At 42.1% G+C, this 12,953-nt stretch overlaps 1 protein-coding gene across 1 annotated transcript; it reads right to left on the bottom strand.

The window, feature by feature from the left end:
- Nucleotides 1-2,216: 2,216 nt before the first annotated feature.
- LOC134405613 (vomeronasal type-2 receptor 26-like) lies at nt 2,217-11,809 on the bottom strand. The gene is made up of 5 exons (XM_063136854.1): nt 11,601-11,809; nt 10,228-10,519; nt 6,757-7,620; nt 4,089-4,215; nt 2,217-3,130 (listed from the first exon to the last, which is right to left on the bottom strand). Exons 1-5 carry the CDS (start codon nt 11,807-11,809, stop codon nt 2,217-2,219), a joined length of 2,406 nt encoding a protein of 801 aa, XP_062992924.1.
- Between the last annotated feature and the right edge of the window lie 1,144 nt (nt 11,810-12,953).

The raw sequence follows: 12,953 nt of genomic DNA, 5'->3' as shown, positions 1-12,953 counted from the left end.
CAGTTTGTGGGGTTGAACCACAAAGCCCATCCTCTGGTACATATCCCAGGAACCAGGAGTATGTAAGTGAGCCAAGGATTGCTTCAAACCATCCTGTGAGGTGGGCACAGAGGAGGACAGGCAGCATGCCCCTGTAGCACTGGGAGCAAGCATGCCAGAGGCTTGTGGGGTTGAACCACAAAGCCCATCCTCTGGTACATCTCCCAGGAACCAGGGGTAAGTAAGTGAGCCAAGGATTGCTTCAAACCATCCCTGTGGGGCGGGCACAGAGGAGGACAGCCAGCATGCCCCTGTAGCACTAGGAACAAGCATGTGTTTATGCATTTGGTGGGGCTACTGCTTCAAAAAACACTGCAAACAGTCCGTTCAGACAAAGAAAGAAAAGTTACCCAGTATCCCAAGTTAGCCCGTTTTGCTTATTACCCCCCTCCAACATCGGGATTGGAGGATGCTTCACATAAGGTGATCACTTCTCATCACAATTGAGAGTTGGATCTGCCTGTCATCGCTTAAAAAAAACCTTTAAGCAATTCTAAACAAATTAATAGCAAGCAAACCGCAAGACAACAAAGTCTGAACATCTCCACAAATGACCCCCAACCACCACTCTCTAAGCACTGCAAGTTTCAGGGATGTGGGTTTCAAAACCAAAAAGCTATATGCTATTCTTTTCCGCTATGCAATCCTATGGGGAAAAATATCCAAAATGGCGGGCAGAGTGCTTTGCAAAAAGAGGAGCGATTCACTTGTGGCTGCTTCTCTTTACTAGCCCCCGACTCGCTTCTCCTCCACCTATAATGGAGGAAAAGCCCCCCACTTTGCTATTGCTTCTCCAAATCAAGGAGAAGCAGGGCACAGCCCAAGAAGTTACTGCCTCAGGTGACAGATGCTGGGGGGCTGTGGTGGCACTCGCAAGACTGTAACTTATGAATTCTCTGGCCCATTCTGTTGGACAAGAGAGCTGTTTACACCATACAAACTGTCATGCTTAGCACACCCCCCCCCCCAACTAACCTGCTGCCTCAGGTGCAGCAGAGGATGTGATCCCATCACCACCCAGTGACCCAATCAGAAAGAAAGATATTAATCTCTCAAAGAGGCAGCAATGACCACATGGCCTATTCAGTGGGCATTTTTATTGAGCTGCTTTTCCTTAACAGCAGGAAATGGCTGTATGTTTGTTTGTTTTTTTAAAAAAATAAGTCAGAATTCCTGGGTGGTGTTTTTTGTTTTACAGAAAAAGGAGTGGAAGGAGCAGGAGATACATGGGAGGTGGACACGAGTGAGCAGTAATTCCTCTACCATTGATAAAATATTACTTTACATAATTATGGGCCTATATCAGAACACTGCTGTTGGCATGTACTAATGCCAAAACTGAAGTCTGGTGGGGGTTTTCATCCTAGAGGAGAACAGTTTATCCCTGCTGCATGGGGTGACCCTCAAATCCCATCAGTTCTGAATTTATTTATTTTAAAAAAAGTAGTTTATGGGTTAATAAAAGAAATGATGAAAGGGAAGCAAAGGGAGAAAACAGTGGGTGTATTTTGATTGTTTTTAGGCAAGTCTTCAGTTTTCCATTTATTTTTTACCTTGAAAGAATTAGAAGACCTATGGGGAAACTTTATATAGAACAGATATTTATATATCCTGCTATATAATATGCACTTACTTCTTTAGATTTCAAAGTATAACCAAGGGCATGGGCACTTAGGCCTTAGCTAGACGTACCTGTTGTTCCATGGGAGAGGAGGTGAGACCTCGCATTACGAATAAGGCGCGATCTCACCCTTGTTTACACTTAAGGCGCGACAGCCTCAGGAAGAGAGGTGTCGCGCCCACCATTTTGTTGTTTTTAAAGAGGCAGGAGGGGTCGACTGATCGTACGCAAAGGGAAGTCTATTTTTATTACCAACTTTTCGCGCTCCCCCCACCCTAGCCCCAATGGGTACAGTGCTCCTGAGGAGCGTTGTGCCCCATATGTGGCTAACGGCTCCATGCGAGTAATCACTCAGAGCCGGGAAAAGTCACAGAAATGGGCCACACACTCGCGGTCTCAGGCTCAGCCCAAGACCGCAGGAAAAACCTGGCCAAAAGTGTAGGGCTGCATCCTGGGGCCAAGGAGGGATGACCCCGGGTATCCCCTGTGCGTCATCTGGACACACAGGGGCGATCCTGGGTATCAGCCCGGGATAACCGCTGGTCTAGCTAAGGCCTTATACACTTCTTCCTTCTTTTCTCCTCATTAACTGTTCCTTCTTGTTCAGCTGAGGTCTCAACACTATGATGTAACATTTGGGGGAAAAGATACAAACCAACAACCCAGCACTTGAGGCTAAGATAGAGAAGATCTCCACGGCAACCATGTATTTTCCCTTGGAGCTCAGATAGGATGGAACAAAGGATAACCACACACTGCAAAAGACCAGCATGCTGAAAGTGATGAACTTGGCTTCATTGAAACTGTCAGGGAGCTTCCTTGCAAGGAAAGCCACAGTGAAACTCACCATTGCCAGGAAACCCATGTAGCCCAGAACACAGCAAAACAGAGTCACAGACTGTTCGTTACACTGTAGTACAATTTCTTTAGCCACTGATTGCATGTCCATATCTGGGAAAGGTGGAGAGGTGGCCAGCCACAAAGTAGAGATGCTGGCTTGGATAAAGGAGCAGAAAAGGACAATGGAGATGGCCAGTCTTTTCCCCACCCACTTCCTCATCCTGGACCCTGGTTTGGTGGCCATGAAAGCCAGAACCACCATGATGGTTTTTGCCAGCACACAAGAAACAGCCACTGAGAAGATGAGCCCAAAAGTCGTTTGTCGGAGGAGACAGGTCACCTTCTGAGGACGGCCAATAAACAGCAATGCACAAAGAAAGGAGAGAAGGAGGGAGATTAGGAGAGTGTAGGTGAGGTCCCGGTTGTGGGCTTTGACAATGGGAGTGTTGTGGTGCTTCAGAAAGGTTCCCAGCACCAGAGTTGTAGTCAAAGAAAAGAAGACTGCAAAAGAGGCTAAACTAAATCCTAAGGGTTCTTCATAAGATAAGAAGGTTACAGTCTTGTGAACGCAGGCATCCTGTTTTTTGTTTGGATAGTTTTCTTCAGTGCATTTATGGCAGTCATTCATGTCTGAAAAAGAAAGGATGGGGCATTGATTACAGACATATGAGAATGAGATGTACCTTGGCTAAATTACTATGACTGTTAATTTTGGCTAAAGTTTAAGCCATGAGGATACACTGAATTAAGTTTAAAAATCCATTTGGCTTCTTTTCTTAAAAGCATGTTGTCATGGGTATTCCAATTATATTCGTGCGGATATATTCTTTCTATAACAGGAAACCGGAATTCATCATATCCATGAGACTTTTCAATGAAGTGTTGAACCAATGGTGCATCTGCTACTCTATGTTTTAATTTAGAACGGTGTTCCAGGATGCTCGTTCTGATGCTCTGTGAGGTCTACAGAAGTCACTGATAATATAATATAGGTGCACTGTAGGGAGTTTCCAGAAATTCACAGGAAATTTATCATATTTCAGAGTGCAATAAAATCTTTTATTGCATGTTCTGTGTGGAGAATAAACTTCTGACGTATGGATTATTTTAGGGGTGTGCACGGACCCCCCACTCCGCTTCACTTTCAGATCCACCATTTTCGGATCGGGCCGCTCCGCCCCGCCCCCACTCCGCCTATGCCCACTCCGCTCCGCTCGGGGCTCCCGATCCGGACCAGAGCTCCGTTCTCCTCCCATATGGGGGGTTACCGGGCCCTGCCGCCATCGCCGCCCATGCGGCGACGGCAGCAGAGCCTGGTAAGGGACCAAGGGAGAGGGGGACCTTACCTGCCTCCGTCCGTGGTCCGTCGCTGTCTTCAATTGAGCCCGTGGTTCCAGCCTTAAGGGCAGGCGAAGCCCCCCACTCCGCTCCTGCTTCTACGGTCCGATTAGAAGCGGAGCACATCCCTAGATTATTTTATACCTTTTTATGGATTAAAGCTATTCCGTTCTTATAATGCTGTTCTCGTGCTCTCTCTCTCTCTCTCTCTCTCTCTCTCTCTCTCTCTCTCTCTCTCTTTCTTTCTTACCCTCTTGGTTTGAAATCTTCCCTTCTGGACATGGGATGCAATCGTAGCAGCAAAATGGCTCCCCCTCCTTCATTTTCTTGTGAGAACCAGGTTGGCAACTCTCAGTACACTGAGAAAGAGGCCGGGACTATTTGAAAAATGGAAAAGAAACAATATAATGATGAAATATGGAACTTGGAATCTGTAAGCTTTGAAGCCTTTTCTGAATTTTACCAAAGAGACTCTGGGCCCAATTCCTCTTTAATCAGGCATTAAAGTTTCCAGTTGTTCCATTGCTTATTAATTTTACTGCTGCCTACCCAGTGTTTTTAATAGTTTAATGTTTTGTTTAATATTTTAAATTCATTTTTTAAATCATCAATTTAACATATGTTAAATATTAGTATACTGCATTGTGTTGCTGTTGTTGAGTTTGATATGGTTTTTCAGTTTTATGATTGCACTCCACAATCCAAGCATTTACCAGTTGGGAAGTACGCAATTCTAATAAATTATATTAAAAAAGACATAAGATTTCAGAAATAAATAAATTGGGTGTGGTTACATTTTTCTAGTAATCATTCTAGGCATTTGAAGTTCTATTTTCCCTATGGTCAATTGCTACTTTTAAAAAGAAACAGTATAGTGCATTTCACCATATGTACAAACCCCACATAGATCTTTTTATCTGGGAACTCTGAGATGAGGTTTTTTTGAGACACATCATTGATTTGTCCAGAGATACAGTGAATAGAACCAGCAGATAGTCTCTGTTTAGGCCCCATGCTAGAACAAGGAGCAACAGATGGTTTTGGTCTCTAGAATTTTGCCATCATTCTCAGTGAAAAAAACACACATTATCTACAAGGATTGACATTTGGTCCAGGCTGTACCAAATCGTAATCACTTTTCACTCTTGGATTTCACAGGACCTCTAATTTCTAGGAAAGATTTCAAGATAAGAAAATCATTCAAAATATAACTATCATCCCATTAAAATTTCTTGGAATAACTCCTTGGAAAACAAAGTTTTCAGGAGTGCAGATCCATGTTGTTCTTCATTTATTTCATCAACTCACAGATTACCTTTCCTTTGTAAGTGTTTACTATTGTACAATAAAGTTATGCTAGACATCAGGACAGTTGCACATTTCTAAAAGGGTCTATTTCCAATTAGCTGACAATTGACGCCTACCTGATTAAACCATCCATTCCATGATATGGCAACTTCATCAATGGCGAATGCTTGACCTTGGGGAGCTTCAGGATCCACCCTCCCCACTCTCGCCCTATGAAATGAATGGTTGGAGAAGATAATCCAATTGACCACATCCAATCCAGCAACTAGCTCCCCATTCTGGTTGAAGGAAACTTTGTGCCCTGCACTGTTGTTAAATGAGACCCATTTTAGAAATGGTTGGAGCTATTGTGAAAAAGAAAAGGCAAAGATTTAGGAAAGACTGAATTTAGATCTTTATGGGCCAAAAGGGACATGAAATCAGTACCTAGCATCCACATGATTTTCTTATCTTTATTTTAGGGTAAGGGCTCCAATCTGGATCTTAAAAGCTGCCTACACTTGTGGTATGGTCCTGATCTAGATAAGGCCTCTTGCACCTTCTGTACAGCAGAAATGGATGATGGGTGGGTGAAGAGCAGAAGCTGGATATGTATTTAAAGTCATGTCAGCTTTGAAACTCATACTAAATTCTAATGGTACCAGGAGAATAAGGCTCTGGCTAGCTTATTTTTTCAGCTGGATGATGGCTATGGCTGGCCCTAGGATAAATAGCACACTGGCCAATGAGTACCTCTGGTGTTCAGTCACCCATTTAGTCAGTTTTTTAGGGCCATGCAGAGGATTTATAGGGCCTGGTGCATGCATTGAGAATGACAAGGTTCAAGCCTTGATCTCTCATCCACTGTGTTTCAGTTGCAGCCTCCCTCCCTTTCTTTCTTCTCTTTAAGAAGAATAAAGAACAATAATATATTAAAAAGATAACCAGCTGACATCTTGCAGCTTTGTTATTCATATAGTCCTTATAGTGTTTATGATATTTGAAGTTCTAAGTGCTTGGTAACATTTGGTGATAACCTTTGGTCCAGTTAAGGTTTCAAGCACAACAATGTCTGTGTTGTTACTTAAATGCTCCCTATACAATTTTAATACAAAACGGCAGCTCAGTGAGAGAGGGAGTGGCTATGTGTCACTTTCCAGAGGCCCTGGGACTAACCAGTGGCTCACCACATATAGCAAGAAGGATTGGGCAGCTGGCATGTGTCCAGTGAGCGGTGCACATGTCAGTGAGTTTTCCCATCTCAAGCAATGCTGCCTCAAATTAAAGCTGTGTTCCACTGATTTTTACATAGCACAAATGACATAAAAGTGGGAATTGAAAAAGAAGTATCCCTCAAAAGCTAATTGAAAGAAGGTATTTCCTATAGTTAGTGCCCAAAGAACCTGTAGAACCTTGAAAGAAAGGTTGAAAATATGTGATTTTTGCCAATGTAGCTCACTGTAGAATCTACATTAGAAGAAGAAGAAAAACACCCTCCCCATTGACTGACTGAGATAGGGACTACACTATGATTTGTAGTTGGGGCAAGGGAAGGAAGATGAAAATGTTAGTGAGATTTTGTGGGAGAATAAAAACACAATATACAGTGCCTTGTTATCTGAAGAATTTACCTGCCCAAATTGTAGATTCTTAAGTTTGGGTTCCATTCCATCCATCATTGCACCAGGTTCAGCTCTAGAAGAGGACATGGCATGATGTAGGGCATGGGCCACTGCATAGACTGCGTTGTAGATGCTGTGGCTGTGTCCAATTGTGCGCGTTTCAAAGAATGATCCAGGAAGGTCCTCTAGTTTCTCCACCCCTGTGCAAATGTCCCCATCCGCCTTGCCCACAATAATATCTGAGAATACACAGCTAAAGGCCTGTTGCCAGAAATCTCTAATAAAACCATCTTCTTTAGAGGTAGAAGGGTTTCTGCTCTCAAGGAACTGCTGAAATCCCGGTAGGTCAATGGAGTGGATTCTGAAAGATATAGCACCATTGAATATTTCTATATCCAACTTCCTTTGCAGGACAAGTAAAGTGAATTCCATCTGAGCTGTTGTTATCCATACTTTCCCTTTTACTTTCCTTGCCATGATCTCTTGGTCTAATACATATGGAAGGAAGAGAAAAATTGCTGTAGAATAAGATTCTCCATGGACTACCGCTACATTGGCTTTGCTGCCCATCACATTATCATGTATTTTTGTCCCCAGTGTAAATGCGTCATTAATTTTATTGTCAAAACTTAATTTGGGGCTTCTTTGTACGAAAGCAAAACAGACACCCCTCTTAGAAAACAGTGGAATGACCACTTGTAGAAATCTTTCTCCATTATCATTATCCATAACAACAATCCCAATCCACATCCACCTGAAATGGAGAAGTAAAAAGAGAATCCCCTCATACTGAAGGTGTTCCTGAGGGGCCAACTGGTAGAAGGGAAGGCCTGGTGTTTTAGTGTTCATCACGGGAGCAGGGCCATAGATCAGCTAAGGAGAGATTTTGGGTAGAGGGAAAGGAAATCATAGCAGCAAATTATAAAATCATTTCATTTTTGAATATATGCATACATAATAGGCATCCGGTTGGGAACATAATGCTCGGTTAGGTAACAGTGTGATCTAAGAGAACACTGACTATCTTTAGCCATCAAGCAAGTTCAAGGATAACAGTCTCAGTGGAAGGATGAATATTATAACAGAATGTCTCTCCCAGTTCATAGGGTTGTCTCCAGACAGAGGACTTTGCTAGATGTACCTGGAAATCTGGGCGGGAGGAGGGGCGATCCCGCGATTCAGCTATCATGGGATGTCACCCTAGTCTTCACGTTAGACGCAATGGACTAAAGGAAAGCCCCGTCACGTCCGCAATTTTTTTTAAAAAATTAAAGGGCCGGGTGCACAGGAGCGCACGAATGAGAAAAGGTAAGTTTTTTTAAAAAATGATTTCCTCGCTCCCCCCACCCTGCCCTTGATGGGAGAGTAATCGCCGAAGCCAGGAGAAGCTGTGGAACGGGCCACACGCTCGTGGTCTTGGGTGAGAAATATTGGGCTACAAGTGGTTCCCATTATCCCAGGGCAAGGGAGGGTTCATCCCAGCCTGAGCCCGGTATCCCCTGTGTGTCACCTAGATGCACAGGGGTGATCCCGGGTATCAGCCTGGGATAACCCCTTGTCTAGCTAAGTCCTAAATCATACTTAAGAGTAAAACCCATTGATTTTAATGGAACCTATAAAAATCCGGATTGGCTTACATCCCATTTATTTCAATGGGTCTAATTTAAGTGTGACAATTAATTGATGAATAAACAAAGAGAGATCACTGGTTCTGCTGCCACCCATTAATATAGCTGCATGTGCACACATCTCCACAAAATCAAGGGCCGCAGGTGATTCGGTCAAAGTACTGGGAGGACGCTGAGGGCCAAAGAACATGTGGCATTATTTCCCACATTCATCCACAGGCCTCAACTGCATGGAGGCGAGCTCCCATTAGCTCCAGTGCTTTAGTGTGTGTATGGGAGAGGGGTTAATGGTTTTTGTTCCTACCAGAATTGCAAAGGAACCCAGTCATACAGAAATCGATTCTGCACACAGTTATCAATACTTATGCAATGAGTATCCTACAGTGTCAGTGCACCATCCAATGAACAAAGCAAATAAACAGTAGCAATTGCATTTTATTTATGACTATATATATATTATGCATATATATATATATATATATATATATATATGCATATATATATATATATATATATATATTATGCATATATATATATATATATATATATATATATATATTCAATAATAAAAAAACCTACGGTTTACAAAACAACGTTAGGGCTCTACAGTTTTCAACCAAACTCCAAAAAGCAGGAAAATTGGGAGTTAAGCCTCACAAGCCTTTAATGCCACATCCTCCCTTAAGAGGCAGAAAGTACCAGTGAAATTCTCATTCTCCCAAAGCAGATATAAACCATGAGGACAGGATGGAGAATAGAATATGTAGAGGTGACTGTGGGATTGTGGAAACCCAAAGGATAGTTTGCCATGTATTCTTTACATTGAATTAAGAAGGATGCACCAGCACTTCAAACACACACACACACACACACACACACACACACACACACACACACACCCCACCCTCTTCACACTCACAGACACACAACAAAGTCAATCCCTCTATCAAACCCCTACCTGAGCCAGCCAGGTTTTCTTATTCCTTGGAAGCCAGGAAAGGGCCTCCTGCCAAGCAAGGCAGATCATTCCTCTCTCCCTCCCTGGCCTCCACAGCTTTGTGGGGAAGAAGAGGGCCCAGACAGGGCCTTGGCTCAACTGCAGAAGCAAACGGCTGCTAGGTGAGCCAGGCAGCCATCTTATTTCCAACATTCCAATCTATCTGAGACAGGAGGGAGGGGGGAGAGCGACGCTACTGAGCATGCTCTGCTCTATGAGGCCTCCATTGACTTTAATGGGGCAAAGAAATATTCATTAAAAATCAACGGAAGCGAATTTTTAAAAAAGAAAAGCCATTCCACCAATGAGAAGGACAGGGGAAAAAGATCCCACCACTGGATTGAAGGGTAAGGGTCCCAATTCAGAGCTTTTCATGCACAAAAAACGGTCACCAACAGAGGTTTTGAGTGTCATTTTCATTCAGAGAGGTTTCCCCCCCCTTTTGTTCTTCAAACTGGCATCCTTCCCTTAATATTTCACCAATCTTCTTGAAAATCCCAGGATATGTAAAACAAGCATTTCTTTCTGGCAGGTTTCATTTTCAGAAAGTTTAGTGAAATATTTTCCATTTTATGAATGCTAGAATGACCCACCCCCCAATTATGGCCTTAACATGGTGGAATGCTGCATCTACTGAACACCTATAACACAGAGAACACTTCAATGTAATATACATAGTTATCGAGAATATATATATATATATATATATATATATATATATATATATTTTCTTAGCCTACATGTGATATTCATAAACACTGTACCCACTTCTGCCCCCAAACAACAGAATAGAACTGGAAAGGAAAGGAAAATGTTAGTGTTGTAGAGGATTCTCATGCTCCCCAAATAACCTACCTGTGGAGTCTTATAGATATCCAAGATATTTGCCACATATCGTGAGATTTCAGCATCCAGTCCCCCAATAACTGCTGTTAGTGTATTCTGGATATCACAAACATAGTTAGGTACAACGTTTTCCAGTGTAGTCAACAGTAGCATTGTGGCATGATAGGTCTTCCTTGCATTGTCACAGCTATCATAGATGTGGAAGCCCAAGGTGACATTGGGTAAGATCTGAGAGTTTTCATTGATTTCTTTTACTGCAAATGCCAAGGCCAGGATGTGCTGGTAATGCTTAGGAAGTACCCTACAATAAAGGTTGCATTCTGTAACAGGAGTGTATTCCACACATATATTAATCATTGTCACTGTGCTCCTTCATCATCTGTTATCTGCTAAATGCAGTACTATTATATCAGAGTCATCTAAGACAATGATGAAATTGAATGAATAATGTAATAATTGGTGTAATTTATCCCCCGAATATGAATTTACTCATAACTTCATTGTTCACATTGCATCTAAGAAAAAAGAGTTCCACAGTGAATGATACTTATGGTGTTGTTATCTATCAACCAATATTTAAAATAAAATTGGGCTAGTCTGTCTGGTAATGGAGCCAATAAGGGAGGAACAGTTTACTGTCAAACTCCATTATTGATTTTACAAAAGAGTTCATGTTCCACAGGTTCTACTTCCTGTTTGTTATATGGAATTACGCTCTGTTGCAAATAAACAACACTCTATCTTCCCAAAGTATTAAGAAGGTGACACATCAAATCAGGCTGCAAAATATTTAACAAAATACAAATTGCTTAAATCAGCAGCTAACTGAAAACCATTTTAATTAGGAATAACCAAGGAATAAGATGTTACATAGGCCTGGAGAGAAGGACTTCAAAAGAAATATCACAGGGGTTCTGTGTAATTATAGGTATTGCAGAATCCTACCCCTTTTGAAATAGAAGCGGGAGTGACTGGACAATACAATGAGCTTTTTAAGTGACCCACTTCTTCAAAGCACAGTTATAATTAGATTCATGGAGATAAAGAACCAATTTAAAGTCCAAGCACTCACATCGAAAGCCTGCTATTTGTATCTGTTTTTATTACCATAGCTGCATTAGGAACACATTGTGGGATGTGAAAAGAGCTCCTAAATCTGTAACTTCAGCACCATTAAAAACTGAAAACAATCCCTTAATCTGTATAGCAGACCTTTAAGGGAACCAAAAAATTATCTGAGAATTCATATATTTAAAAGCTACTGGAACAACCTCCACCATTCCTAAAGCATAATCCAGTAAGCCCCTTTTCTGTAGCTTTATGACTCTTCTACTCTGATTGTTCTGATAGGCACCATAAATGGAATTTACAACAGTCCTTACACAAGTTCCTCTGACGATGCCTGATGGGGCTCTTCAGTGAAGGCTGTTGGACTGGAGACAAAGAGACCATAAGTAGCAATGCCACCAATGAGGAGGTCTCCTGACTGATGATACTTGTGAAGTGGAGGGTTAGGTTTTCTAACCCTACAGTTGTCAATGTCAGCTTTGCATTCCATGCAAGCAAGAAGTACCATCAGCAAGTCTACCATGGTATAGTAGCAGTACAGTAGTTTATTTTATTGCATTGACCAACAATCAATCGTAAAATAGTTTCCCCATCAATATCCAAGATCCTCTACCTAGCTCTCAATGTTGCTTCTGATACTTATGACATCCTTTGGTATTAGTTTTGCAAGTGTTTACTGGAACTCTACAGGGGATTTGAGAGTCAACAGAATTAATCACTATCCTTTTGATAACTGAAGGGGAGACTAATTACGAAATAATTACTGATGAAGCTTGTTTTTCATATCTGAACAATAATCAAATCCCCTACAGAATAGAAAGTGAAAGGTCATACAGCTTCAGTTTGTGATGGCTCAAAGAAGTTATTTTTTATAATGAAACTGATAGCATTAATAATATAGTCTTGTCTGGAATCAGAGACAAAATTCACATGTTTGATGATAGGACTGGCCATCCTGAGAAGACCTTGATCGATTTGGCCTGCAATCCTATACCAGTGTATAAGTCCCTTTGATCCCAATAGAACTTACTTCAGGGTAGTCATGCAAAGGATTATATTCTTATTCTGTGGGGTAAAAAATAAAATCTTAATGTGCAGTCCTATGCATGTTTACTCAGAAGTATTGGACTAAGCACTTTTCTCCAGCTGCTTCGTTTCTCTCTCCCTCACCATACAGATCAAGGCACGCGAGGTGCCTGGGACGACATTTGAGTCTGGATTTTTAAATTCCCTATAAATCACTCCATGCCGGGATCAGCTCCAAATGTGCTCTTTAAAAGCTGCCAGGGTGCCATTTTTCATGCGTTTATCTTCAACGCTGAGGGAGTTGTGAGCATTTCTGTTAATTTTCATTGACGACAATGTAGCAGTTACTAAAAAATGGAGCACTATTTCATCAAACTATCCAGCAGAACACAGAGAGGGACCCACTTTGGAAATTGGGATGGAGAAACACCTTCTCTTTTCCGTTGGGGCCTAGACATAAGTGCTGAAAGGCATTGATGGAATGAAGATCTGCTCCCTGACCAAACCTGTACTTTAGATTAGGCATGTGCTCCGCTCCGATTAGAAGCGCAGAAGCAGGAGCGAATTGGCCTGCTCCGCCTTGCCCAGAGGCGGAGTAGAAGCGGACCGCGGACCCTTAGAAGCAAGGCAAAGAGAAGCGC

The sequence above is a fragment of the Elgaria multicarinata genome, chromosome 11 (genome assembly GCF_023053635.1).
Source record: "Elgaria multicarinata webbii isolate HBS135686 ecotype San Diego chromosome 11, rElgMul1.1.pri, whole genome shotgun sequence".
In the NCBI taxonomy this organism is placed as follows: Eukaryota; Metazoa; Chordata; class Lepidosauria; order Squamata; family Anguidae; genus Elgaria; species Elgaria multicarinata.
The sequence above is the reverse complement of the archived record's forward strand: the minus strand, read 5'-3'. Positions and strand labels throughout refer to the sequence as shown.